The sequence below is a fragment of the Neolamprologus multifasciatus genome, chromosome 23 (assembly GCF_963576455.1).
Source record: "Neolamprologus multifasciatus chromosome 23, fNeoMul1.2, whole genome shotgun sequence".
Taxonomy (NCBI): Eukaryota; Metazoa; Chordata; class Actinopteri; order Cichliformes; family Cichlidae; genus Neolamprologus; species Neolamprologus multifasciatus.
This window is the reverse complement of record NC_140460.1, coordinates 21,495,653-21,522,167: the sequence shown is the minus strand read 5'-3', so window position 1 is coordinate 21,522,167 and position 26,515 is coordinate 21,495,653. Positions and strand designations below refer to the sequence as shown.

The following is a 26,515-nucleotide window of genomic DNA, read 5'->3' as shown; positions in this document are numbered from 1 at the left end:
TCCATGGTGTTACTGTAACATCTGGGAAATATTGCCTTGCTCAAAAGCATCACTTCTTTTGACAGGATATTAATACATTTTATTAACTGTCATGTAGCTTTCTTTATTCAGTAATGCTGAGCATAAAGGCTTACTCTTTTAGATGCACTTCATAGCAAGACCAGATTCAAGATCGATTTCAGTCAGTCAACTTTTATACTTATCTTTTATCGCCTGCACATTTGGATATCGCCAAGCAACTATTATTGTTATCCCCCCAAACATCTAAACATCTATACCCCACCCCACCACCCCTCAGTTTCAGCTAGCTGACAGAACAGCATCCTCTCTACACTTTATCTCCCTCGCTCATTGCTTTGATGTGTTGTGATTGCGTTGGTGTGGCAGTGGTGTGCTGGGTGGGAGGGGTCGGGGATTGGATGGGTTGTGGGGTTTGGGGGGGTGGCAGCATTCTGCAGTGAGAATGTGCTCCCACTGAAGCGTAGAGAGACTGCAGCAGAGTGAACGAGCCTGTGCACCACCTGCAGTCGTGTGTGTATGTGTGTGTGTACATATGAGAAAAGGGGGAGAGAAAAGGGAAATAATCACCCAAGACACAATGATTCAACACCCTTCTCCTCTCCTGTTCTCTCATCCTCCATCCTTTCTTCCTCCTCTCCTCCCTCCTTAGCTCCCTTCGACCCAGTTCTGCACACACACATGCATACACACACAAAACAATCATCACCCTGTGCCTGCTTTGTATCAGCCTAGCACCATGACGGCTGCCGCGTGTCCCTTCATGTGTGTGTGTTTGTATATGCTGCGCACTCTCTGCTTTCCCTTTTTTTATGTCATTCTCTTCCTTCCCCCGATGCCTCCCGTCCATCCATTTTGACTCCTGTGTTCACTCTCACGGTCCTTCCTGTCACTCCTCCACCTCTCGTAGCTATCACTAGTTGATGCGCACTTTCGTTCATACACGCGCACATTACCGCCTTCTCGGTCTCCTCGCTGACTCTGGCGTCACCCCTGGAATATAAACACTGAATGAACACACTCAACAGAAAGCCTCTGTCTTATCGTTTTTTTCCCTTTCTCTTCCCAGTCGTTTCTCCCTTTCTTCCTCCCCTCCTCACCTCCACCTCCTCCTCTTCCTCTTCACTCTTTTGCTCCCCTCCTCCCGCTCTGACTGAGTAAGTGCTGCAGCATCGATGTATGTGTGAGAGAGCAGCACAGACCGAGAGAGGTGGACAAGTGTGTGTAAGCGGAGTGTGAGTGCGAACCACCGGGGGATCCTGAGCCTGGAGGGGAGCCTTGTAATGAGAGAGGGGGACTCTTCTGCCCGTGGATGTATGCACCACCAGGACAGTGTTATTTGCAGGCGAGCGTATGTGTGCGCGTGTGAGAGACAAGTGAGTGTGGGCATGCCAGCAGCAGCGGCAGTGCGCGTGTATGTGTAACAGTGTCGTCGATCAGCGTCGGGCTCTTCGCGTTTTGCAGCCGGCGGTGCTCATCACACTTTGAGGACTGACTCATCTAGACCCGGCTTTGGAAAGCAGGAGAACGGAGGAGGAGTGAGAGTGGAGGTAGTCGTGGGAAAGACGGATGGATGGGAAGACAGGGACTCAGTTTTATGCTTTTGAATGCTGTGGATTCCTCTAGACCATCTGAGGGTCTAGTCATTTGTGGGACGCCAGTAGCCCCAGTTATCTACCCCGCCACCGCTGCCGCCACCACCACTTCCCTTTCAAATTGGAATTGCAGACACACAGCCAGACAGGTTTCCCGAAAACTGCCAAAGACCACCACAGAAGAAAAACTAAATCTCCCCCACCCCTAAACTACATCTGACTTGAAGGAACATTTTCACTTCGCACCTGCTCAACGGACTAGGACGAGAAGGTTTCGTGACTCTTTGTGATCTTTTTCCTCCTTGATATCATTGTTCTTTTTTTTTGTGGGAGGTGGGCATAGTTGGGGGTTACAAGATCCTATTCCAGACCTCTGAGGGGTGGGGGGTGGGGGGCTAGAGCGATAAGAGGCTGGCAGACAAGACGGGACAGACGCAGGCATGGCTCGCCTCAACTGGTGCCTGGCTGCCGTCATCAGCTGGGGCAAGTTCCTCTTCGCCTGCTTCTTTCCTCTGCGGGGGGCCAAACGAAACAAGGTAAGGCTTCACACAGTGAGCGAGAGAGAGAGAGCGAGAAGGATGCTGGGAATGGGAGACTGAGGAGGAATTCAGTGGACTTAGAGGACAAATTCTGCACATGTAGTCTTTTGTGGCTTGCTTCGACCTTTCTTCTGCAAAGATTGGCAACAAGAGTGTGTCTGAAATCCTCACGCTGCATGAAATATTCACAAGAACAGGCCTTCCTAAGAATCGCCGCGCTCAGCTGTAGCATGCACACAGCTGGCTTTGGTTAAACCATCAAATGACGTAGCTGTGAAAATGAGCTTTTGATGACCGATCGTGGACCGCGGGCCTTGGAAGACCGGTTGGTGTGCCTCTCTCTAAGTGCTGTTTCAAGGTCAGTGTTACATCTCCAAGAGATCTCCAGGCAGGTGCTCCAGATAATAATGGTGGCGACAGAGATGGAATCACGGGCATCAGGTTGTGAATTTGCCTCTAGAACCAAGCACTTGGACCTCAGGGTTGATACGGGTCACCTTGCTTTTACAGCAGCAGAATGGTAATGCACCATTATTCAGTGGGGGTGAAAAAGCTCCTGATACACCCCCACCCCCAATTCATCTAATGCTATTGCATGCCATCCTGGAAAGGAGGTTGTACGCTTTCATCCATACGACATATTCCGATGGTCATGTGGAAGTTGGTGAATGAGATTGACCAAATGCACACTCAATTTTATAAGCTGTAACTTCCTTTAGGACATAATCAATCATGTGTAACAACTCTCACATGTTTAAATAGCACTGTTTCCTCATGTCCACAGCCGCACACATGCGAAGACACCACACAAAATGCTTGGGGTGATCTTTTTATTTAAGGTCATTTTCTTTCCCTGATACTTTTTTAAACTGCATAGCAGTTGTCCTAAGGCTAGAAACAAATCAGCGTAACACACCGCATCCTCAGCAGTAAAATTATATGTCTCCTAGCCAGAATGCTCCCATAAGGAGAAGACACCTTTTGGAATTTTCACATGCCCTCGCATCCTTCGTTTCAGTCATCGTCTTTGGCCGAACGTGCACTGTGAAAGCGTTTGATCACAGACACACATCTCAGTCAGAGGGTTTTGCAGCTCGAGCGCTGCAGTGCTGCGCTCCTGTGAGAACATTTAGAGCAGCAGTGGCGTTCCACAGTCTGGTGACGGTGGGGTTTTTTGGTCCTGGTGACACCGTAGATTGCTGCAGCCTCCCATCTCTTCAAGCCCCAACACGTTCCCACCAGCGCCAATACCAGCAACAACCCCCCACCCCCACACCTCACTGCCGCAGCTCCTTATCTCTACACCCGCGCTTACTCCCCCCACCAACCCCACCACCACCACCGTCGCACTCTCTTGTATGTGTGTGTAAATGTGTGTGAAGCTTGCTAGCGCTTCTACAATGAATCCCCCAATTCATGAGGTTTATTCAGACGCAGCTCAGTCCTGGCAGCACCGGCTGTGTCTTCATTGTAGAGTAAAAAACTGAATGTCTCTCAATCTCAGATCCACTCCATAAATACAATCTATACATCGGTGAATGAAGATTTTTTTTTTTTTGAATGACCCTAGCTTTTATTGGATGCAGTTCTTGTATCCGTACTGCAACAGGGGATAAATGCTTGTCATCAGGGATATGACTATGCATGCACTTTACATAATTAAACTATGTCATTCAAATCGTTTCAAGTAATTGAGCAATTAAGCAGAACTGTCTTCTGGACTCTGTAGCAGCGTCCTCTGTATAGACTTATTTCTAGAAACTTCTATCATTAATTGAAAAAGATGGGGAAGGTAGTTTTCACTTATTTTAAGAAAGCAGGCTCCACAGCAACCAAATACAGAAACAATTTAAGATATTGGGCTTTTTTGCATCCCTCATTGGTGAGCAGGTGTGACACAAAGATGTAAGGAAGCTTTAAAGTCTCTGGGGTGGATTTGAATCATTCCTGCTGCAGCAGATATTTTGGGTACTACCTCTTCCTGCCCACCAACTAAGGACCATTATCTTAAAAAATATGATTACATAATCAATGCATAAAAAATTACATAAATATTGTAGAACAGATATGAATTTAAGTCAGATATGACATGAAAGAAGGAGTTGGGTTGCAGAGTGGCTGGCAGAATCACAGCAACTGTGAGCAGGTGAAGCAGTGTGCCCTATGCCCCACTGGCAATAAGACAGCCAGTTGGGCATGCAGGAGGCTATAACCTAGGCTCACCTTGACATCTTGACAGGGCGTAACTTTGTTCAACATGTTTTACCCGGGAACACCTCCACCTTATCTGAACCTGCAGGCCATCTTGGACTTTTCTGAGCTGTGTTTGCATGTTCTCCTTCTTCCAGCTTGTGTTTCACACAGGTAATTTAGTCCAAGTGTGCTAAATTGGCTGTAGATGTGGATTCGGATTAGTCTTTCTTTTTTTGGTGACCTGTTCATCCAGTGTGAACTGGGCTAGGATCCAACCCCCTGCATCCCTGGTTGGATAAGCGAGTGGAAATCATATCACCAGTCTCTTAGTTATGTGTCCATTAGAGCTACAGTTTAACACCTTTAGCAACTTTTTGCACATAGAGCTTCTGTGATAGAGGTTTGTATTATCCCAGTGTTGTCTCATCTTCTGCAGTCAGCATTCACATTCAGTGAGTTGTTACTTCTGCTGCTGCCGCTCTGCCACTCCAGCTGCAGCACTAGAGCTGGTCATGTGACTGACTGGGAGGTGAAAGTGGAGAGGTATGGCTATGTGCGCCTTCCCCCCGAGGGCTGATGTGAGGTTTTCAGTTTCCATGGTAACCCGGCTCACACGGTCGCCGTGGATTGGGGCTGGGTTACTACAGGAGATGCAGCTGGGGATACTGCGGGTTTGTGCGTTTGTGACTGTGAACGTACAATGGAAGAAAGAGTCGGGAGAGTGAGGGAAGCTGTGCTGGTCATATGTGTTACTATGTTTTATGTTACGCTTCCTCTCATTCACACATATTGCCCTTTCTTTCTTTTTTCATTTAAATTGACTAAACCATGTCTCACTTTCCCAATACCCCGTTCTCTTTTCCTCTCTTCCTCCTTTTATTTTCTTTCTTTATGTCCTTCTCCAGTCTCCCATCTCCTTCCTCCTATTTCATCTAGCTATCTTTCTTTTTGCTGCCTCTTCCTTTCCTTCTGTATTCTAAGATTCATCCTTGCGTTTCCCATCCTTGCGTTTCCTTCCTGTTGATTCTTCTGTCATCTCCTTTTGTCCTCGTCTTCTCCGTCTTTTATTCTGGCCCCTGTTTACGCCTGTGTCCATTTGTATTTATCTCCACCACCTTCTCCCCCTCCTGTCCTGTATATTTTGTTTACTTCCCTTCGAATATGTTTAACTCAAGTCAGCCTGAGCTGTAAATTCACATCAGTCAGTCAGCTCTCTGGGCTCTGCCTCAGTAGGATATGCACAAAAAACTAATTTATTGCTTGTTGCATTCATCACATGCTCCTAACTTCCACAGCAAACAAACAAAAAAAATGTTGGCCAGCCTTGGTGAACAGCACACAGGTACCGCACCCAGGGAATTGCAGGCTTTTGCCCTGAATGGCTCTCTGTATTCTGGGGCATTCAACGTGATGGATGCTTTGTTATTCTAGCATTAAAGCTTTAATGTGATGGATTCTCCAGCGACAGAAGAAGAGACTCCAGAGGAGTGTGGAATTCATATCTTTGACTTTTCTCTCTCTCTCTCTTCTCTCCTTTCCCTTTTGAATTTTTTTGTCATTTGTTTGTTCACATTAGTGGAGCTAGTGATCAACTGTCACCATCATCAGTGAAAATACACATAAATCGGAGTTCCTACAACCTTTAAAAAGGTACAGTGGTACACTAATGCCTTTAGTGTAGTTTTTTTAAGGGGAATTTTACTGTCCCATGGCCTAAATCTGCTTTTCCATGGGTGCAATTCAGTGGGAAACAATGTGTGTGTGTGCATGCTTGTGTGCTGCCTGCCCGTCTGCCTGTTTCAAAGAGCTCCAGCATGTTGCAGTGGGAATAAGGGAATAAGAACCTGACCTAACTGTGCAAAAATGTTGTACTGAGAAAATCCAGCGCTCCCAGCAGCGGAGCCAAAATCAATGTGCTTCGCAGGTAGTAAAGTATCACTTAAATGGCTACTCTGGCTCCATCAGAGGAGAAAGGAACAACATGAGATGCATGTGTGAGCCCCAAAATTTAAGAAATGCTTTCTGGTGCTCTTATGAGTGTGTCTCAAGGTTGGTTGAAGGCCACTAGAGGCTGCTAGCAACCCAGTTTAGACCAGTCAGCTGGAGGGAAGTGGAAGTTGTCTTGTATCAAACGCAGACACTGAAATCAATTTTCAAAAAAGGAGTTCAGGACAGCCATAGAACACCCTGCAGTATTTCCCCCATGTGTCCTGTTTGCTGACATTATGTTAATAAAATACTTGCAAAGGCAGACCCACACATAAACCCACACACACAAGGATTATGTGTCAGGTTAGCCTATGGATTGAGGTAACTGTTACAGTGTAAGTGATGGAGAGCAGCACGGATCAATAGAGGGTGTTTTCTCAAAATGAATTGGCTCTTAGCCCTTTATGGATCTGACTGTGGAGTGATGTAATGCACCTCCACTGCTGATTTAATGTGGATCCAGTGCTGCGGTTTGCATACACATACATGTAGTAACCCCCTTGTCATGTGCTGTGCAATGTTTACATACATGCAGATAGAAATGTGTGGCATAAGTGGGGGCGGTTGGAATGGGAAGATGGAAGGCCTGCACAATTTGTTAGATATGTAGTATTTAAACAACCAAAGTACTTCCACCAAAATTTACTATTCAAATTTTGTGTTTATGGGGGGCAGCCAATCCGAGTAAAGTTGTACTCAAAGGCAGGGTAAATGAAGCAACAAACATTAGTTTCAGATAGAAATTCATTGAGGGACCAGGGCCTAGCATGTTCGAAAAGTTTTCATAGGATGTACACTTCCACTGTAAGAAAATGGAGCTAATTCCCTATAACAAGCAAATTGTCAGAACAACAATGACGATATCCTGCAATGTGATTTTGTATGAGCAAGTATGTGCTCGAAACTCTGCATGGATACTTGGGGCTAAATGCCAAGGTCACAGTCATGTAAAGCACACCACCACTGGACCCTAGAGCAGTGGAGACTTGTTCTCTGGAGTGACGAATCACACTTCTCTATCTACAGGAGTCTGGGTTTGGCAGTTGCCAGGACAACGGTAGTTGTCAGACAAACTCTTAATGCTTTAGCATGCCGAGATATGTTGGACAATTTCATGCTTCTAACTTTGTGGAAACAGTCTGGGGATTGTCCCTTCCTTGACTGGCCTGAACAAAGTCCTGACCTCAACACGACAGAACACCTTTGGGATGAATTAGAGCGGAGACTGTGGGCCAAGCCTTCTTGTCCAACATCAGTGTTTGACCACCCAAAAGCACTTCTGGAAGAATTTGCCAGAAATTCCCATAAACACTCCTAAACCTGTGGAAAGCCTTCCCCAAAGAGTTGAACCTGTTATAGCTGCAAAGGGTGATCTGAGTTCATGGGATGTCACTCAAGTTTATATGTGTGTGAAGGCAAACTAGTGAATACTTTTGGTATGCTACACCAGGTCAACTAGACTGGCAATTTTAGGACCTTATTACAAGGATATATTAAATTATATATATTTAGGAAAAATCACTGCATTGAGAAGTCTCTTTTAAATATGGTACTATTAAACACTTTTATTGGAATACATGTTAAAAATAGACAAGAACAGACAAGACAAGAAGGGTCTTAAGGGGAAGCGAATTTCTGGTGTCATACTAGTTTGGGCATCGCTCCCTTAGCTGCATTAATTATGACCATTTGTGGGGGTTTTTTTTTTCAATGTTTCTTCCATAACTGAACCCAGCTTTGTGGGGAAAATTGCTAGCCTAGCACTTTCGGAACGAGGCTTAATACTAATTTTGCCACATGTTAACTATTGGGAGCATATGTGCACCTCGGCTCCTGAAGGACGTACGCATGAGGTTGCATGTGCAGCGACAGAAGCGGGTACCTGCTTCTTTTTTTTTTTTTCCCATGTAAGCTGTTTGCCTGGCCTCCCTCAGCTGTGTCATGACAGCCGGCGAGTCCTGCAGTTATTTTGGAGTAGAGAGCGAGAGGATCTGGAAACAGGAAAGGGGGTTGCCGATGAAAAATTGAAGTGACATTAGTGCAGACATGAGCGAGCATGCTTGCAGAAGAAGAGAGGTGGAGGGGGAAGAGAGGTGAGGAATGCCATGTAAGGAAGCTGAGGGAGGGTGGAGAGTGGTCAATGAATAGAGTGTATATGTGTGTGGAGAGGAGGGAAAGGAGGGGTTAACAAGGATCATTTGAGGAGAAGGGAGTTTTGGAAGGGAGAGGGAAAAAAAATGAAGACTCACCTCCCCCTTTGCTCCACGGAATAACGTTACCACACTTCAAGAAGGCAGGAGTGAGTGAGAAGGAGCAGGGATAGAAGCAAGAGAGGGAGGGAGCTCACATGAGAGAGACAGACTTAAGGCCATCAGAGTGAGAAAAACGAGAGCAGGGTTTGCTTCCCCGCCCTCGGTGCACCTCGCACTTCTGGCATGGATTTATGCGGCCTGTGTGGAACTGCGGGGAATTTCTGGGAATACTGTGGATTTCAGCTGTGAGGCTGGGGAGCCCCCTCGAGTGGCATCTTTTTTGCAGGATGCCCTCCGTGTCTCTGCCGATGCCCTCTGCTCTGGCAGGGAGGGCCAGGACCTGGGTTTGCCTCTCCTGCATGTTTTGGGTAAGAGATTGGAGAAGGGCATGCGTGCAGGTCTCAGGCGTCAATCTTTCTGTAAGCAACAAAAGAGATGTGATATTTGGCAGAGGTGTTTCCAAAAATTGAAGTTTTACTTATCTTTTTTTTTTTAAACACGCTCTGTGACCTTTCTAGACGTTGTCATGTGGGTGGTTGTGTTTACACGTGGTGGGTGAAGGTGTGGACAGTTCAGCTCAGCTGCTTCCTCTGTTTTACGTGTTTAACGTAGCTGGAAGTTGGAAGGTGACTGCTCCAAAATTTAAAGGTCTAATGGCCCTTTAATCCACCCTGAATGTTAGATCCCTCCTCTAGCGTCTTTTATATTTTTTGGTTACTAAAGGTCAAGCTCATTCCATCGGATAGCTGCACGGCAGTCAAACCCACAGCAGTCCGCTTTATGCTGTGATGCATTCAGGGATAATCTAGTTGACTGCTCAGTGGCGACTTACATCGCCATGTTCTTGTGCAGAGTCCACGCGGCCTCGGCATTAGAGCTATTTCTGGGTTCTCCTGTATAATTTAATCTGCTGCTGCTCACTTCTTCTCCTATCACGGACTGACTGAGTGTGTCAGGAACCAGGGGCAGAAACCAAAATACCAACAAAACAGAAAATAAATTAAGCAAAAGTTGGGCAGGCCAATCCCTGATGTGGGGAAACATTCGAAACAAGAATTTCTCTCTTGCATAGTTGCATAAAATCAGATTAGATTCAAACAGTTCTTCCTAAACATGTGAAATGTGGCGTTTTTGAAATGACAGCTTTTCCATGTTGATATATTGACACATCAGATGCTTTAGCTTTTTACAAACCTAGCTGCAGCACCACCTTTATTGGAGAAGGAGATGAATTTCTTGCTTTTTGGGGGGTGTTTGTGTAATGTATACACACTGCTCAATGATTGCACCCAAGTGTTAAATGAGGCATCTGCCCTACTTTTCTGTTGCTTGCAGCAGAGCAGAGAGCCATTTAGATGCAAGGGGAAAGAGGCAGAGCGGAGGAAAAGCTCCCACGCACTCAAAGTGAGGCATTGAGTTGTCCAGATGCAAAGCTTCCAATTCCAATATTATCACATCCACAAAAGGAAACGAGGGCTGAAAAGGGAAGGAGAAGGAAACGGAGATGAATGTCGTGAGGCGTGACGTTAGCAAAGGGAAGAAAGAGGAGTAACGAGCAGAGGCTGAGTGACGTGCAAGAAGCAGGTTCTAAGAAAGCTCCTCAAATACACGCTATTAATAATTTATCAGCCCCACGCACACAGGGAGAATATTAGATTTGACATCCTGACAGAAACAGCCACAAATGCGGGCTAGTTCCTATAGGACTGGCCAAACACTTCTGTGAGCTCATTACTGCTCTACAATATGCTAAGGAACCCTGCTAAGAATAACAACAACTGTTATTTGACACAGCAGCCGGCGGTATATTTTTCAACAAATTTGCAGAAGAATTTCCTGCCCGTGTTTATCGGAGTGCAACCAGGGTACCCCAAGGTTTATGGTCAAGCTTCTTTGCACTGTTGCACGTTGGACTGTAGACCGCCACTCTCTGCTTCATCCTTATTGGTTGTCTTTGCTAACACTTACAGTGTCTTTACTAAGCAACATCTTGGTATTGCTTTTTTATAGTGTAGTCACTTTGGAGCCAAAGACCAGTGGTTCCAAACCTTTTCATACAATACACCCAATCAGAAAGACTAAAAAACCCTTTCTTAATAACATCTTACTTACTTTTACCTGGAGCTGAACAACTTTCAACTGATTATGTATGAATTATACTCACTTATCAACTATAAGCTTACCTTTTCATCCACTCACCCACTACTTGTAACTACTGTAACATTTAACAGCTATTAATGTCATTACACCTAGTGGCCCTTTTGAGCCATTATGTTTGTTCTTGCTAAACTGGAAGTAGCTACGATGCTGTCATCCATTGCTTTGTGAAGTCCTGTTTTGAAGATGACCATTTTGACTGTAGTCATCTTGGTGTGTTGATGAAGGATGTAATGAGAGGGATGAAGCTGACAGTATAACTGCCTCCTTGGTGAAAGACAAAATTACCAAAAAATGACATGATGAATAATTCAGTAGCACTCTAAATTAGTGACTGAGCTCATAAATACATGTAAGGAAAGTAATTAGAGAGATCGAGTTTATTAAGGACTTCTTTGTCATAGACTTCCATAGAGCTTTTTCATGTGAAGTCAACTGCACATTGCTCAAGAGTTACCCTCCATACCCAATGTGATACAACCACCAGTTGTGAAGGAAAGACAACTATTCCCAGACTGGTTGGTGAGAGTTCCTGAAGGTTCCTACCTGTTGCCAAGTGAAATCAGGCTCAAATAGGGTGCTGCACCCAAAGCCTCCTCCTATGTCGCAAATAAGAATTAAACAATGTTCATCTTTGAAGTAAAATCTGTTCCTCACTGGTATAGCTGACATGTTTTGAAAGCCACAACTTTTACTTTGAAGACTAATGAGGGTCCCTGTTTCTGGTTTGTGTCACATTTTTCAAAGTTTCACTAATATTCGAAAAGTCTCTGTCAAGTATGTGCAGACAAGCCAGTATCTATAATGCAAACTATGGACAACCACAGCAATCTGCTAGCCAACAAAGAAATCACGTAGAGATATTTGCCAACCAGTCAGGGAATACACATTTTTCCAAAGCAATGAGTGGTTGTCAGGGAGTAACAAAGTGGTCTGTAGGCCTGTGGGCCTTATTCACTTTACCCTGCATCGTTGCCACCATGATTGTCACGCTAGTGGTGGACGGGTAGAAGGTGGCTAGCGGACGTGCAATTAGCTGTAACTATTAACTCCCCAAAGTTTTGGGGACTGATTGTGTCTCTGTTTGTACCTGATCATATTTTTTGCACAGTGATGCAAACGGTAGCCACCTCCACGTGTTTTTCCGCTGCACATTCAAAGTGTAAGTTTTGGGTGGGCCGTACAAAAATACTGAGGGTTGTAAAAAAAAAAAATGCTTTAAAATATTTACAATACAAGCACAGTATCAGAAAGAAGATATTATTTATATATTGTGTTTTTTCTTTTTCATATTTTCATTTCTTTCTTTCTTTTTTTTGTTGACTGCTACTAAAAATTGTGATTGCAAATTTTACAGAGTACATTGTAACACATCACATAGCAAACCTGCCATGATTTAAGCACTGCTCAATTTCATTCTGTGTTGTAGTCCAGTACATGGCAGCTGATACACTATAAGGAAAGATGTATGGTAGATCCATCATGCCTCCAGTTGTCTAACAGAGTCCTTTATTGACTGAACAGAATCCCCAGTGAGCTCTGAAAATCAATCCGGCTTTGATTGGACCGTTACTGCCTGCCACGCCTCTGTGTGTGTCACCTCTGTATTGTGTGTGTGTGTATGTGTGTGGCCTGGTTGTAATAACAGTGTGTCTACTATCCCTGCTTAGTAATTAACATGTGTTGAGTGAGGAGATTCTTGAGAGATTAATCTCTTTCAGCGTCTGTATGTGTGGTATCTAATTCCCCACAGCATAATGTTTAGCCCTTTTATATATAAAAGTCCAGAAAAAAGCAGGTCAAGCTTGAATAAGGTTTTTAGTCAGACAACAATCTAATAGTTTAAGATTTTTCAAAACGACCAACAATGCATTGTGTCTATTGTATAATAAAGACTGTTTCATTGATTATATGAGAATGAAAACTATTACCGTAAACATTAAATACTTTAATAAACCATCCAAAAACCATCCTTCTAACAATCCGCTTAATTAAGCATAGGTTTGTATGCAGCCATCTGGGCTGGGGCAGCATAAGCCAGAGTTCTCCAACTGTTGATACCAAACCTGGATGGGTGGGTTGCATCAAGAAAGGCATCCAGGGAAAAAAATCTTTCCCTAATGAAACATTCCGATCATCAAGAGAGTCCTGGATTAAGTAAAACCATCTGGCTAACAGGAAGCCAGTGAAAACTGTGCTACCTTGGCTGAAGACATTTGACCTTTGAAAGTGCTGAGGGAGAAATATGGGGAATGTCAACGGGAGCTTCAGTTTGTCTTTGTGGATCTAGAGAAAACATATTATAGGGTGGCAAAAGAGGAACTGTGGTACTGCATGAGGAAGTTGGGACTGTCAGAGAAGTATGTGAGGGTGGTGAAGGACATGTATGAGGACAGTGAGAAAGTGGTGAGCTCTGTGGTAGGAGTGACAGATAGATTAATGGGGTTACATCAGGGATCGGCTCTGAGCCCTTATTGTTTGCAGTGATGTTGGACGGGTTGACCGATGAGGTCAGGCAGGAGTCTCGTTGGACTATGATGTTTGCAGACAACATTGTGATCTGTAGTGAGAGTAGGAAACAGGTGGAAGAGAGCCTGGAAAGGTGGAGCTTTGCTCTGCAGAGAAGAAGAATGAAAGACAGTACAATGTGTGGAAATGAGAGGGAGACAGGTCTAACAAGGAGCAGAGGTAGTTAAGGTAGATGAGTTTAATATTGATGATCAACCATTCAATTAAACAGACAGAGAGTTGAAGAAGAGAGTGAAGCAGAGACAGGGTGGACTTGCCCTCCTTGAGGACATGCAGAGGGTTGGTGTGACAAAGGAAGCTCCAAGGGTTAGGATGAGATGGAAGCAGATAATCTACTCCATAAGAGAGCAGCTAAAAGATGAAGAATAAAGTCCTATTTAAACGGCTTTTCTGTGACTTCATCATCTGCTGTATTATTTGAAGTCACTTCCAAACTCCATTGCTTAAGATCAATGAAAACGTTCCACATGGTTGTGATATTTGCTGTTTTGATGTCGATACCCACCTCCAAATGACATGAAACTGCACTCAGACCTAGTTTTGGTTTAACAGTCTCCAAAGGGACCCCATGTCCTGTTCAGCTGCCACACGGACTGACTGTCCTCAGCCAGAAATCCCTCCAACCAACTCTCATCGGAGTTTTCTCCATGCTCTCGTTTTCGAACCAGTGCATTTGCACTTGTGTGCGTCTGTGTATGTATATATGCATCGAGGCGTGCGATACTGTATCTTCAAGACTCAGACTGTCCTCAGAGAGTGTAGCTGTCACTCTGGCTAAACAATTCTGTGTATCTGTGACCAGGTGATTTATATCCAATGTGACTGGTTGCTTTCCTCCAGGCCCTTGGGCTATCACCAGCTAGCCCTTGACCCAGCTTCAGCACACTTCCCCTGGGTACTGTGCACTACTGTGCCCCCGTTTCTCATCCCTGAGTCTGAATGTCTGCCTGTAAAGTTTAATGGATTCTGGCTGGGATGTTGCAGATCAGTATGTGGATCATTCAAACATCAAAAAGTGTTTAAGGTTATAGGTGGCCATTTGGGAATAAAGATGTAGAAATAGATGAATTAATAAAAATACCATATGACAAAAAAGACAGCAAATCAAGCGTGTCTTCCATTTAGCATTTTTATGATGAGTCAGTAGTGAAAACCAGCAAATCCAATGAATTTAATATTTCATAATTAAATAAAAAGAATATCCTAATTATATTTTTTAAAAATAATTGGTTAAAGTGGTCTATATAACATTAGCTAATCATTGCTGCATCGATTGTGAACATCTGGATGGATACCAGTGTTTTCCTACAAAACTATACTAAAACTTTCTTGCTTTGTGAGGGAAACAAAGAAATCTTTAATCTAAATCTGATCTAAAAAATAAGTGACCCACCTTAAACCAGAGTCATGATAAACAATATATATGCGTGTTTTTTCCTGAGTGGTTTCATCACGTTTACTGTCTAAGGAAAGCAAGCTGTGCAGAACTGATGTAACACAGCTACCATATCCACATGTATAAATGCTGTTTCACTCGCTGGGCCCACGTCCTCATTTGAGGTTTGACAGTGTTTTAGTAGATAAAGGTGAATGGCTTGGAGATGAATTGAGCTGCAGTTTGGGGAAGGCCTCGAAGGGGACTGGCGGCGGCTCCCAAGCCTAGCAGATCCCCATGTACTAAATAGAAGTGAAGAAGTTAAAAAATTGAAAAGGGGAGGGAGGGTGGGCCACATAAACGAGAACAAACAGATTGTAGAACTGGGGGATAATATATAGATGAGAACCGGAAGGAGTGTGTTTGGAAGCGTGGTCCTGCTTCTGAAATTCAGGTACTTTATCTCCAATTCACTTGCTAATATTCAACATCCAAAAGCAATATGTGATTAACATATATTGATTCTGTAGATGTTAAAAATAAATCAATAAAAAGTAATAATAAAGATGCAGATTCCCCATCACCCCACATTCCAACATTCAAGTGTATCAAGTAATATCCCCAACAACCATTACACCACCAACAACAATCTGAACTGCTGATCCAAGGAATTTATCCATGCTTTCATGCTGCTAACACCAAATTCTGACACTACCAGCTGATGGTTGCAGAAATAATTGAGATTAATTAGACCAGGTGATGATTTCTCAATGTTCTGTTGTCCAATTTGGTAAGCCAATAACTCAGATTCCTGTTCTTGGCTGACAGGAGTGGCACCCAGTGTGGTCTTCTGCTGCCTATCTGCTTCAAGGACTATTGTGTTGTGCATTCAGAGATGCTCTTCTGCATACCTATATGAGTGAATGTTTGGATAACTGTTACCTTCCTATCAGCTCGAAGCAGTCTGTGCATTCTCTGTTTTTTGTTGCAGTTGCTACTGTAGACATTGGTGTTTATGGGCAGTTGAACAGGTATACCTGATGAAGTTGCTGATGGGTATACACGACAAACAAAATCAGCAAACACTCACATTTGCTGAGATGAAAATAATATATGTATTTTTTTTATATAACTGCAACAGTCAATAGCTTAAACTGCTAAAGCTACTGCTAGTTGACTAATAAATTAATCAGACATTAGTAGCATCTATAAAACTTGAAGTACTAGAAGTAGCAGAAAGCTGCAAATTGAAGGTATATGAAAGAGAGCATCTTCAACAACATGCACAAAGTTGTAATGCGCATTTCCACATTTACATTTCAAAGCTGCATCCTTGTTGTGTTCTTGTCCTGTACTCGCTGTGATTACGTGTTTGTTTGCTTTTTAATCCCCAGAGATGGACTCAAAGAGAGGAGAGCTCATTAGCAAACATGGATTCTAAGTTCATTAGCAGCTGACTAATGATTATAAGCAGCTGAGACTTCATGATCACAGCCCAATGATCTTTGTGTCTCTCAGTCTGCACTTTGTATTGATTGTATCGCGAGCTCGTGGAAACAGTATGCGCCCACAGGTTCACGCACAGATATACATGTTTCTAGGCTGCACACACATAAGCAGTGACGAGAACTGAGACACATACCCACACACACACACACAAGTGTTCCTCAACTTGCTGATGCTTGATGTTGGGATCTACTACAATCTGGCAACTGGCCCACAGTGTCAGTGAGTCCGCTGGGGTTGTCGGCTTCAGCAGTATAAATAAAATATCTTGAACTCCTGTCTTTTGTGTGTTCTTTTACATTGATTCATATGCCCACAGTGTATAGAGGTAGACAGGAAAGGATATATTTGGTCTGGTTTTGTTCTTAAAGTGTTGTTTGAGTAAACTATGTTTGTAGATTGTAACAGTCTCTGATTATGGGCACTTCTGTCCTGGCAATCACTAATGTAGCCATAATCACAGTGAAGAAGGCCCCTTGGGGGTTGTAACCAGAATAATGACTATCCTGATAAGGCATTTCACGCTCCCTTCTGTTATTTACTATAAAAGAAAATGTCCATAAATGTTGGGGCACGGCACAACATCACATCAAACTGACAAGGATCATTTTAAGAAACCTTAGTTTTGTGCTGCCTAAAGCTGGTGAAAGAAGCAGAGCAAAGCTTCTTGAGGACTGATGATAGCCAAAGTGCTAATTTCAGCTGTTTGATATGCCATCTGTGTGTCTGAGATCGCAGTTTCAGAGAGAGTTCGAGAGTGGAGGCTGGCAGCAGGAGCAGAGTTTACAGTGAGGTGATGCAGAGTTTAAATGTGAACAAAGTCTGACGCTGACAGAAATATTCAAAAGGATTCAGTAGGTTGGACAATAGGAAATTGGAAAAATCTTGCCTGGTTTGAGGAGGTTCGATTTCTGATTGATATCAGACATCAGATAGCAGGGTCTGAATTCAGAACAAACAACATGAAATCATGTTTCCATCCTGGCTTGTGTCAGCGGCTCAGCCTGGTGGTGTAATGGTGTGAGAGATATTTCCTTGGCACATTTTGGGCTCCTTAGTTCCAACTGAGCATTGTTTATGACCTTTATGGCCAGGATAATACAGTGTACTATCTTCTGATGGGTGCTTCCAACAGAATAACACACCATGTCTCAAAACTCAAATCATCTCAAACTGGTTACTTGAACTTGAAGATGTGTTCACTGTTCTCAAATGCCCTCCGCAATCACCAGATCTCAGTCCAACAGAACACCTTTGGGACGTGGAGGAACAGGAGATTCACATCATGGATGTACAACTGCGAAATCTACAGCAACTGTATGATGCTGTCATGTGAATATGGAGCAAAATCTCTAAGGAGTGTTTCCATCCCCTTGTCAAATCTAAGCTATGAAGAATTACACTAATAATTACACAAAAGGTCCTGTTTAGCTGAGTCTTAGGAAATAGGAATTTGACTCATACTATGGCCTAAAACTCACAATATCTCAGCTGGTACTCTGATGATGGTGACGACTGTTTCTTCTATCTCTTAGGAGAGTGTCACTTTTATGGAACTGCTATGATAAATTGCTGCAGGGTTCTTTAAACAAAAAACAGTGAACAACTAGTCTTTGAGATAAAATGTAGAGTCAGCGGTTTGTTCACACAGTCTCAAAAACAGCAATGTAGAAAAATGTCTGAAATGAAGACCACAAAAGTGCAAGTGGTTTGCGTCTGTATGATTGGAAAAAACTGATTAGTTAACATTACATAAAGATCTTAGGTTGGGTTAAAATACACAGTTTTATGTTAGAAAGCCGCAAGTACTACCCATTCTACACACAACAACACCTGACTGTATTTTACATGCAAAAACTCAAGTAGTGCGTAGTGTACTTAAGTACTTAAGTCACATGTTACATGCAGCAGAGTACAAGTATATTTAAAGTATCAAAGCATCAGATAAACAAACGTAAGACTCTGAATTCTGTGAAAATGATCCCAAAGAGTGCATAGAAGTGTTTTGTGCTCTTCACACAGATTCTGGTAAAGACATCAGCTTCAGTAAAGAGTTATTGAACAATCCATTGCACCACCATAGCTTTCATGTGTTTAGAAAAACTTTTTTTCTACAATAAGTAATTGCTCAAAGCATGTAAATGCTGTCACAGACTCTTATATACAAAGATTACAAATGTCATCCTGGTTCTGTAGTTTCTTTTTATGTTTCTCCCTCTTGTTTGCTCCCGCTCTATGTCTCACAAAGGCGCCCATTGTTCCTGACCGAATTTCAATTTGGTTGAAATTGAAAGCAGGTGTGGCTCTGCTTTTTCATCTTGTGGGGGGTGCTGGGCTTTTCTATTTCTGTGGGCCTGTTCCTCATGCTCGTTTCATTGAATCATTGACTGGTTGGTAACCCCCCCCCACAGTTGTTTTTTTTTTTTTACATAATGACTCATTTGCTCCATCTGTCCGACTCATCTATCAGCCAGGTAGTCACTCATTCGGAAAATCATGTCTCATTTCTGTCTCACATGGCATTGCTGATAAGCATTCTGCACATTTTGTTAAATATGATGCAAAAAAACTCTAACCTTCGGGTAAAAATGTCTCCAGCTACTAACTTTAATTTCTAAATGATTGTATTTATTTCACTATTGTCTCTTGGAGATGTTTATTGCACATAGGGGGACACTCGCTGAAAAATTAATTAGCTCCAGGATTTGTGTCAAATTACATCATTATCCAGGATAATACTGCACATCTTTGTTCCTTCCTCCAACCATTCTTTCAATTCATGCAGAAAGACTTTCCTCTGACTGTGCTATAAGTGGAACCATATGTGGAGGTCTGCATGAATATGGGAATGAAGCTGGATGTGGGGACATTTATGTTCCTATATATGTGTGTGTAAGAGAGAAATTCCAGATTTGAACATCCGGGATTTATGGGAAAAGGGTGCCTTCTGAGCTGCCAGATGTAGCAGCTCAAAAGGCACCTTGCATAAACAGGATGTGTGGACTACAAACACGTACCCTTACACTGAGGCTTTCTTCTCTTGACAAATATTGGTATAAATATGTGTAGGCTCTCTGTAAAGGGCTTCTTGAGTTTGGTGCCATACTTTATTCAGACAGAACTGGTGACCATAGATGGGCTATAGATGGCTATATGTTTCATTTTCTTATATCATAATAAATAATAATAAAAAAAATAGCCAGAAAAACAGGTTCAATATATCTTGATGTAAGAAAGATATAGTAAGATTTAAGCTAAGTACCCTACAAAAATATTACCTTTGCCCCAGTTGTGTTTCAGCACACGTTAGTAATTTTTTAGTAAATGTAATATGAGAGCTTCCATTTTATTAGGTTTTAAAATGTAGCCTCTTGATAATGAAAATGCAGCATATTCACAGCATTGTTTTTCTTACACTTTTACATTAATATTATATAACGAAGGAAAATTATTTCTATGCTTCTTAACGGATTTTGTAGCTACAAGCTAGCTAAATGTATCAAGGCTAAAATATAGGGTTTTTTTTAAAGATAAACAGCCTTAACATTTTAACTTAATATAGTATTCAAATTAACTAACCTTTAATTACATTTTGGTTATTTAAAAAACTGTAGTGTCAGTATGGCCCATACAAAATATGGACAAAGCCACTGTGACATTACCAATTTGATGCATGGTCTACCTTTTTGAAGCTTTGAGTTTGGCATTTTGGCCAAACTTCATTTTTAGTAGCAAGAAGTGAGAAAAGGCTGGAATGTTAAGTCATGAGCTAATGCTAAAGTAGCCTGTTGATCCAGGGATCCAAACTGTTCAGAAGGCTCTAAATGGTGCCAACACGTCAAATTGCTAAGCAGCCACAGATTTATGTAGCTAATGGCTGTTAACTTGTTAGCAAAGGATTTATATTTTTTGCAAACGATACAAAGCAATATTAGCAGTCAGTTGGTTTGTCTTTCTGCCAATTACTTTCTTTTAGCTTTGTATTTGGCTTAGTTCATAGAAGTTTTTCTTTTTTTTCTGGGCAGATGCAGTCAAGCAAAAAAAAAAAAAAAGTTTTCACATAACTCAAAACAGTGCTGTAAAAAACTATGTACACCTATACTGCCTCCATAGGAATTAAGAGAATCAGAAGTAGTCATCTGCTGCTAATCAAATGTGCTTGTTTCCTGATCATCAGCAAGTGAGATAAATATCCTGATAAAATCAGAATTTCTTGCAGCTCGCAGGTCTGGAGCAATGACACAATGCAAAGGAAAGACATCAGCAATTATCTTATTATAGAGAGTCATACGGCTATTTTCAAATAATCTGCAGTCCACCATTCTGCAATGAGAAAGTGAAAAACATTCAGTAAATCTTCTAATCTGCACATCTTCCCAGAACACATTCAAGGTGCAATCAACATGTTATATCTCTAATTCTCAAAATTAGAAAAACAACAAAAATATGGCTTATTTGGAAGGATTTCCTCTATTTCTCTCTAAAAGGTATTTTTTAGAATGACTTAGGTTTGCAAAGCTGCATCTAAACAAACCACAAAACCTCTAGAACAATGTCCTTTGGACAGACAAGACCAAACAAAGCATATGAACACAAACACCGCATACCGACCATCAGCACGGTGGTGGAGGGGTGATGATTTGGTCTACAGTCACTGCGTCAACTATGACCTCCTTTATATACCAACTTAAGCCTGGGCACACTGGTTCATGCGACAAGATGATCACTTCAGCAAATCGGCCACAGAATGGCTGAAAATGAAAACAGTCAAGGTGCTGCAATGTTCTAGTCAAAGTCCAGAACTCAACCTGACTGAAATGCTGGACATTAAGTGAGCTCTGCATAAATGAATTCAAACCTCAATAAACTGAAGTAACGGTGCATAGAAGAGTGGGCTAAATTTCCTCCACAATGATCTGAGAGACTGATAATGTCATACAGAAAACAATAACTTCAGGTTATTGCTGCTAAAGGTGGTTCCTCACAATACTTTAATATACTCTTCAAGTCCTGCCACGTGTGGGTATCCATGTGAATCACTGCGAATATAAAAGCAAGATGATTTCTCGAAACACTCGAAGCAATCATCCAAGATACAAACGATACAAATGTGTCTATCACCAACAGTCCAGCATGTGCATATATATGGATTGATATAAATGACTTTTATGCGTATTTTCCAGGACTAGTTCGTGTTCATGTATAATTTCTGATCAGAAGGACAGAACGATGCCTTTGAGAAAGTCGTCCCCCCTCTCCTCCTCCCACATCTTTGCTCTAAGTGGGGTTGCGGTCGAGGTAGCGTAGTGATGCTTTTCATTAGCTAAGTGCAACTGGGGGAGAAGAGCACACAGCCTTGATTTACTGGGCCTCCTGTCTATATGCCAGGACACACATACTCAGAGAAACGCCTCCTCTCCTCTTTCAGCCTGTCCACTCTGTCCCATTATTCCCTCTATTTTTTCTCCAGATCCATCCATTTCCCTTACCTTGAGCCTCTCTTTTTCTGTCTCGGTTTCTCTGTCTCTCCACATAACATCCTTTTCCATTTTCTCTCTCAAGCCTGTCGTGGGAGTCTCCTTCTAGCACGACACAGAGGACAGCTTTCTTTCTCTTTTACATTGCTGTCCTCAGCTGTGTGTGCTAAAAATGTCAAAATGCATTTTTTTAGGGTCATCACAATACCACTGAAAGTAACATCAGCTTTCCATAATGCTGAAAAGAAGTCATTTTGCTTGGGTTCATGTTGTATTCATGAAAAAGCATGATTCAAGATTTTCAAATTGAATCAACTTGAGGTCGGATCACCTCGTGTTTTGTAAAAGGATGTAGACAATGTAAATGCTCTGGTAAACCTTAATATTTTTATATGCTGGTGCTTTCAGGTTTCAGCAGAGATTACCAACATCCTGAACGTTAATTTCTTGGCAAAACTTTAGCTTCACAGGAAGCAAGTTGTTTCATACCATATGATACAGTCTGTCATGGAAGATTAAGAAACTGATGGCATTCATTACTGAAGCAGCTTTTTGATTACATGCCTAAGTGTGAGCTTGAGATATATTTTTCATTCCTAGAAAAGAAAAAAGAAAAAAAAAGAAACTCAGAGAGTCGTTTCATTTGTAAACGCATGATCTCTTTGCTCATTACTAGCCATTTCAGCTGCTGAGGCCCTTCCCCTCTTTCTTCTTCGTTTTTTTTTAAAAGTTGAATCCCAGATGCTACATGGCAGAAATCCAAGTGCCATTTGCACTTTTGTTGTCTCGATATTCACAGTGGGCCCGTGCGCCAGGCTGTGCATTCATGTTTATACGTGTGTGTGTGTGTGTGTGTGTGTGTAAACTTGTGGTTGTATGCTTTTTCTCCCCCAGCCCATCTATCATTGTTTGACAGGACATGTTTACCCCAGTTGCTGTGGCAGCCAGGTAACCATGGCACCTGACTGTGACACAGCTGGTTGCGTCTGATTGGTTTAGCCACCGGCTTTCTGCCAGGTCATCTTTAACATCAAGACTGTGGAGCTTTAAAGGCTATTTATAAACTCAGCGAGGCCCACGCTGCAAAAAATGCCAGTCTTAAGCAGGTGTTTGCTCTCATGTTTAATCTGAATGTCTTTCAGATCCATCCATCCATCCATCCATTCGCTTCCTGGAGCCCAGCTGTCATAGGGCGAGAGGCGGGGTGCACCCTGGACAGGTCACCAGTCTGTCTCAGGGCTAACACATAGAGACAGACAACCATTCACACTCACATTCACACCATGGGCAATTTAGGCTACGTCCACACTAGCCCGGATAGATTTGAAAACGGCGTTTTTGTCTGAAAACGCTCCGCGTCCACACTAGCGTTTTCAGTCGTTTTCATAGAGTTGCGCGTCCACATTGAAACGGCCGAAAACGCTTACGTTCCAGTCCTGCGCATGTGCAAAAGCGAATGAGGATTAAATAATTTGAAGAAAAGCTATCTGGAGCATGTACAAACTGATATTAATCTTTTTTAGGGCTGTCAAAATTGAGAACAATCAAAACAACTGCTGTATAATGCACTCCGCTATCTTTGTTTAATTGGTCACATGACTGCATCACATGACTAAAATGCGTCATCGTTTTAGAAAGTCTTTTTTTTCGAGTGTCCACACTGCGACGGGGCAGCTCCATTTTGAAATGTATGCGTTTTCAAGAGTGTTTTTAAAACGCTGCGTTTTTTCCTTGAGGAAAACGCCGTCTCAGAGGCCAAAACTGAGAGAAAACGATTAGTGTGGACGTAGCCTTAGATTGACCAGTTAACCTATCCTCACTAACTGCATGTGTTTGGACTGCGGGAGGAAGCCGGAGTACGCAGGGAGAACCCCAACAAACACGGGGAGAACATGCAAACTCCACACAGCTAGCACTGTTAGCATCTGGCCCACTGTGATGTTTTTGTTTTGAACAAGGGTGTAGATTTGGTTGTGGGATTGGTGGGGACGGATGATTCAACCATTGACCCTGTCCCGTTTCTTATTTTTTCCTTTTTGTTTTTGCTTCTTGATAAAAAAAAAGGAGAAATATACTTGCCTACATATGCTATTCTACATGCTTTTAAACCGTTTAAAATTACAATTCATAGTTTTATATGTGAATTATATAATGTTAAATTACTATTAAACAAATGACTGACTAAGTATTTTAGGCTTTAGTTTACTTCAGCCATATTCCATATAAATCAGGTATCATACAAAAGTAAAAATAGCTTCAAATACATTCATGACAATAAAAGAATATGACTTTAAGGACTTAACAACATTACTTCAGTTATAGTACACCAACATCTCTGACACATTAGCACTAAGGGAACACTGAATGATCTGGTCGGTTTTGTCCATAAAACTACTCATCTAAGATTACCACAAAGTAAAAGATCTCTCAGCAACATTATGCAACATTTTAGGCACTACTGCCCTCTATCAGATCAGTGAGCTGGGATGTTTTATTCTAAACAAACTACTGTTACAGCAACAGACATGGACTACATGCCCACACAACAAACACATGCCTGCTCCTCTCGTTAGCTGAAATGAACTGCTGGTATATTTGTTTCACATCTATACTGTCCAGTCTCTCCTGGTGGACATGGAATCACATTATTCATGGTTACATACAATTTTAGACTGATGTGGACCAAGCCTAGCACCTACTTGTCAACCTTGAGACCTCAGAATTAGGCAGACATTCAAAGGGGCTGGGGGGGGGGGGGGGGGGGGGATACATGTACATATATATACAAAAAACTTGAATCTTACAGTGTTTATTTATCGGATAAAATACGTTAAATGTCACCGTTATTATTGTCCAGCCGGAAACAGGCCGGGGGTGTCCAAATTCAGGGGCTGCGTCCACCTGAGGACCCGGCCTTTGTGGTCTAAGTGGGCCGGGTCCTCCAAAAGCCGGGTAGACCGGAAATGAGCGACTGTGAAATTGGATGGTCTAGCCTTCAGAATTACGTCACCTGCCGTCTGCTCCTGGCTGTCTAAAACATAACCGGACGCTGGCGTAGATGGTCGAATAAACTGCTGTTTTCACACAGCAGTTTATTCAGCTGTGTGAGAACCCGGAGGAATCCTCCCGAGGGATTAATAAAGTTTTATTTAATCTAATTTAATCTAATAACTTTAATCTCAGCCAAACCGATTTACTCACCAACAAATAAAACACAACTAAAGCACTGAAAAAGGCCAAACAATAACATGTTTAAGTTATTTGACGTTTACACAGCTACATTCTCGCCTGGAAATGTGTTAAAAGTTTATTTTGCGACCCAGAAAGAGAAATAAGAGTAATATTAAAACTAAGTAGCTGCAGTAATAGTAGCCATTGTTGGAAACTGGAATTGGCTGGGCCAGTATGGGATATGGTTTTCAGTTTTGTTGTCCGGGTGGAAAATCGGGAGAAATTGGGGAGAATGGTCGCTCCGGGAGATTTTCGGGAGGGGCACTGAATTTCGGGATTCCCCGGAAAAATCGTGAGTGTTGGCATGTATGGCCTAGCATAACCTGTAACGTTATTGTGACGGACATATTATATGAGTGAACTTGACTTTAAGTGACTTACAGGTTTCTTTGAAAAACAACTTCTCATATCCAGGTTCTTCCTTTGCGCTGCCATCCTCCTCTCCTCCTCGCAGCGCAGGTTTGCCGCTGCTGAAACTAAACAGAGCTCCCTGAAAGGCTCAGCCAATCACATTGGCCATATTTGTCACATGACGTAGGACTCCAGTAGAAAACGTAATTTAACTCTTTCTGCTCCGCTCGCTGAATGAGACGCTGACAGATCGTTTTTTTCTTACTATCGGGTTTGTTTTTCTTTACTCGAAGAGATCAAATTATTGGTGGGGACAACTCAATAATCGCTGGATATTGGTGGGGACATGTCCCTTCCGTCCATGCCAAATCTACGCCCATGGTTTTGAAGATGATAAAATTAAGAATATATAGTAACCCTAGGGGTGAATTTCATACACACTGAAATCTGCTAAACCTGCTATAAACAGATTTTGTCATTTGAATTGGTATTTTCTATAGGTAGTGGATGTAATATTTGGTCCTAGAAACTTTCTGGTTTTCGTTTTCAGCATGCATAGCCCATAGTCGGACATACCATAGTCAATGGGTTGTTGCTAAGTAACATACAAAAAAAACCTATATACCTACTCATCTCTCAAAGCTTCACCCCTTATGTTATAAAGTGTAAGTTCAGTCTTAATAAAGTTAAAATGAGTAGGTTTTTATATTAAAAATTACATTACAGTTAATAAAATAGCCTTTAAGTTATAGAGACAGAAACTGGTTTTGTAGCATGCTGTAGCATAAACATATTTATTTCTGCTGTAGAGCTAGACATGTTAACACAGCAGTCTATGGCGAGTGACTTGCTTTTGAAGCCTTTTTGGTAGCAATTCAAGAAACTTTTTAGTGCTTCTGTAAATCAAGACAATTATTTACAGTGGCTAGCAATTGTAGTAACAGTAGCTAGTTAACAGTTTTACAGTAACATTTCATATTACACTTAAAGTCAGTGCAAAAAGTGTTGAGGAGATACTCGTTATACCACTACCAAGTAGAGATGGCACGATACCACTTTTTTATGTCCGATACCGATACCGATATCATAAATTTGGATATCTGCCGATACCGATATGAATCCGATATAGTGTGTTTTTTAATCAATAAAACGTTTTTTTAATATCTTGCTGCATTTTGTATAAGTTTATACTCAAGTTTAAATAAATAACAACACTAAAGCTATTCTGTTATACCTGTATGTAAAAAATACACTGCGCCCAAAATATTTCATAGTTCAGCAATACTGATCAATCTAATAAACG

General features: G+C 42.1%; 1 protein-coding gene across 6 annotated transcripts in view; it reads left to right on the top strand.

Moving 5' to 3' along the window:
- Positions 1-791: 791 nt before the first annotated feature.
- Positions 792-26,515, top strand: part of LOC146491515 (tensin-1-like) — a 120,782-nt gene continuing 95,058 nt past the window's right edge. For 2 of the 6 annotated variants that reach the window (XM_085152727.1, XM_085152724.1), the window contains exon 1: positions 793-8,954. In XM_085152727.1, the coding sequence (XP_085008853.1) occupies positions 8,778-8,954 (177 nt within the window). In that variant the 5' untranslated portion in view covers positions 793-8,777. Of the gene's footprint in view, positions 8,955-26,515 lie in introns of all 6 variants that reach the window. The other 4 variants (XM_085152728.1, XM_085152725.1, XM_085152733.1 and 1 more) reach the window with 4 other exon arrangements.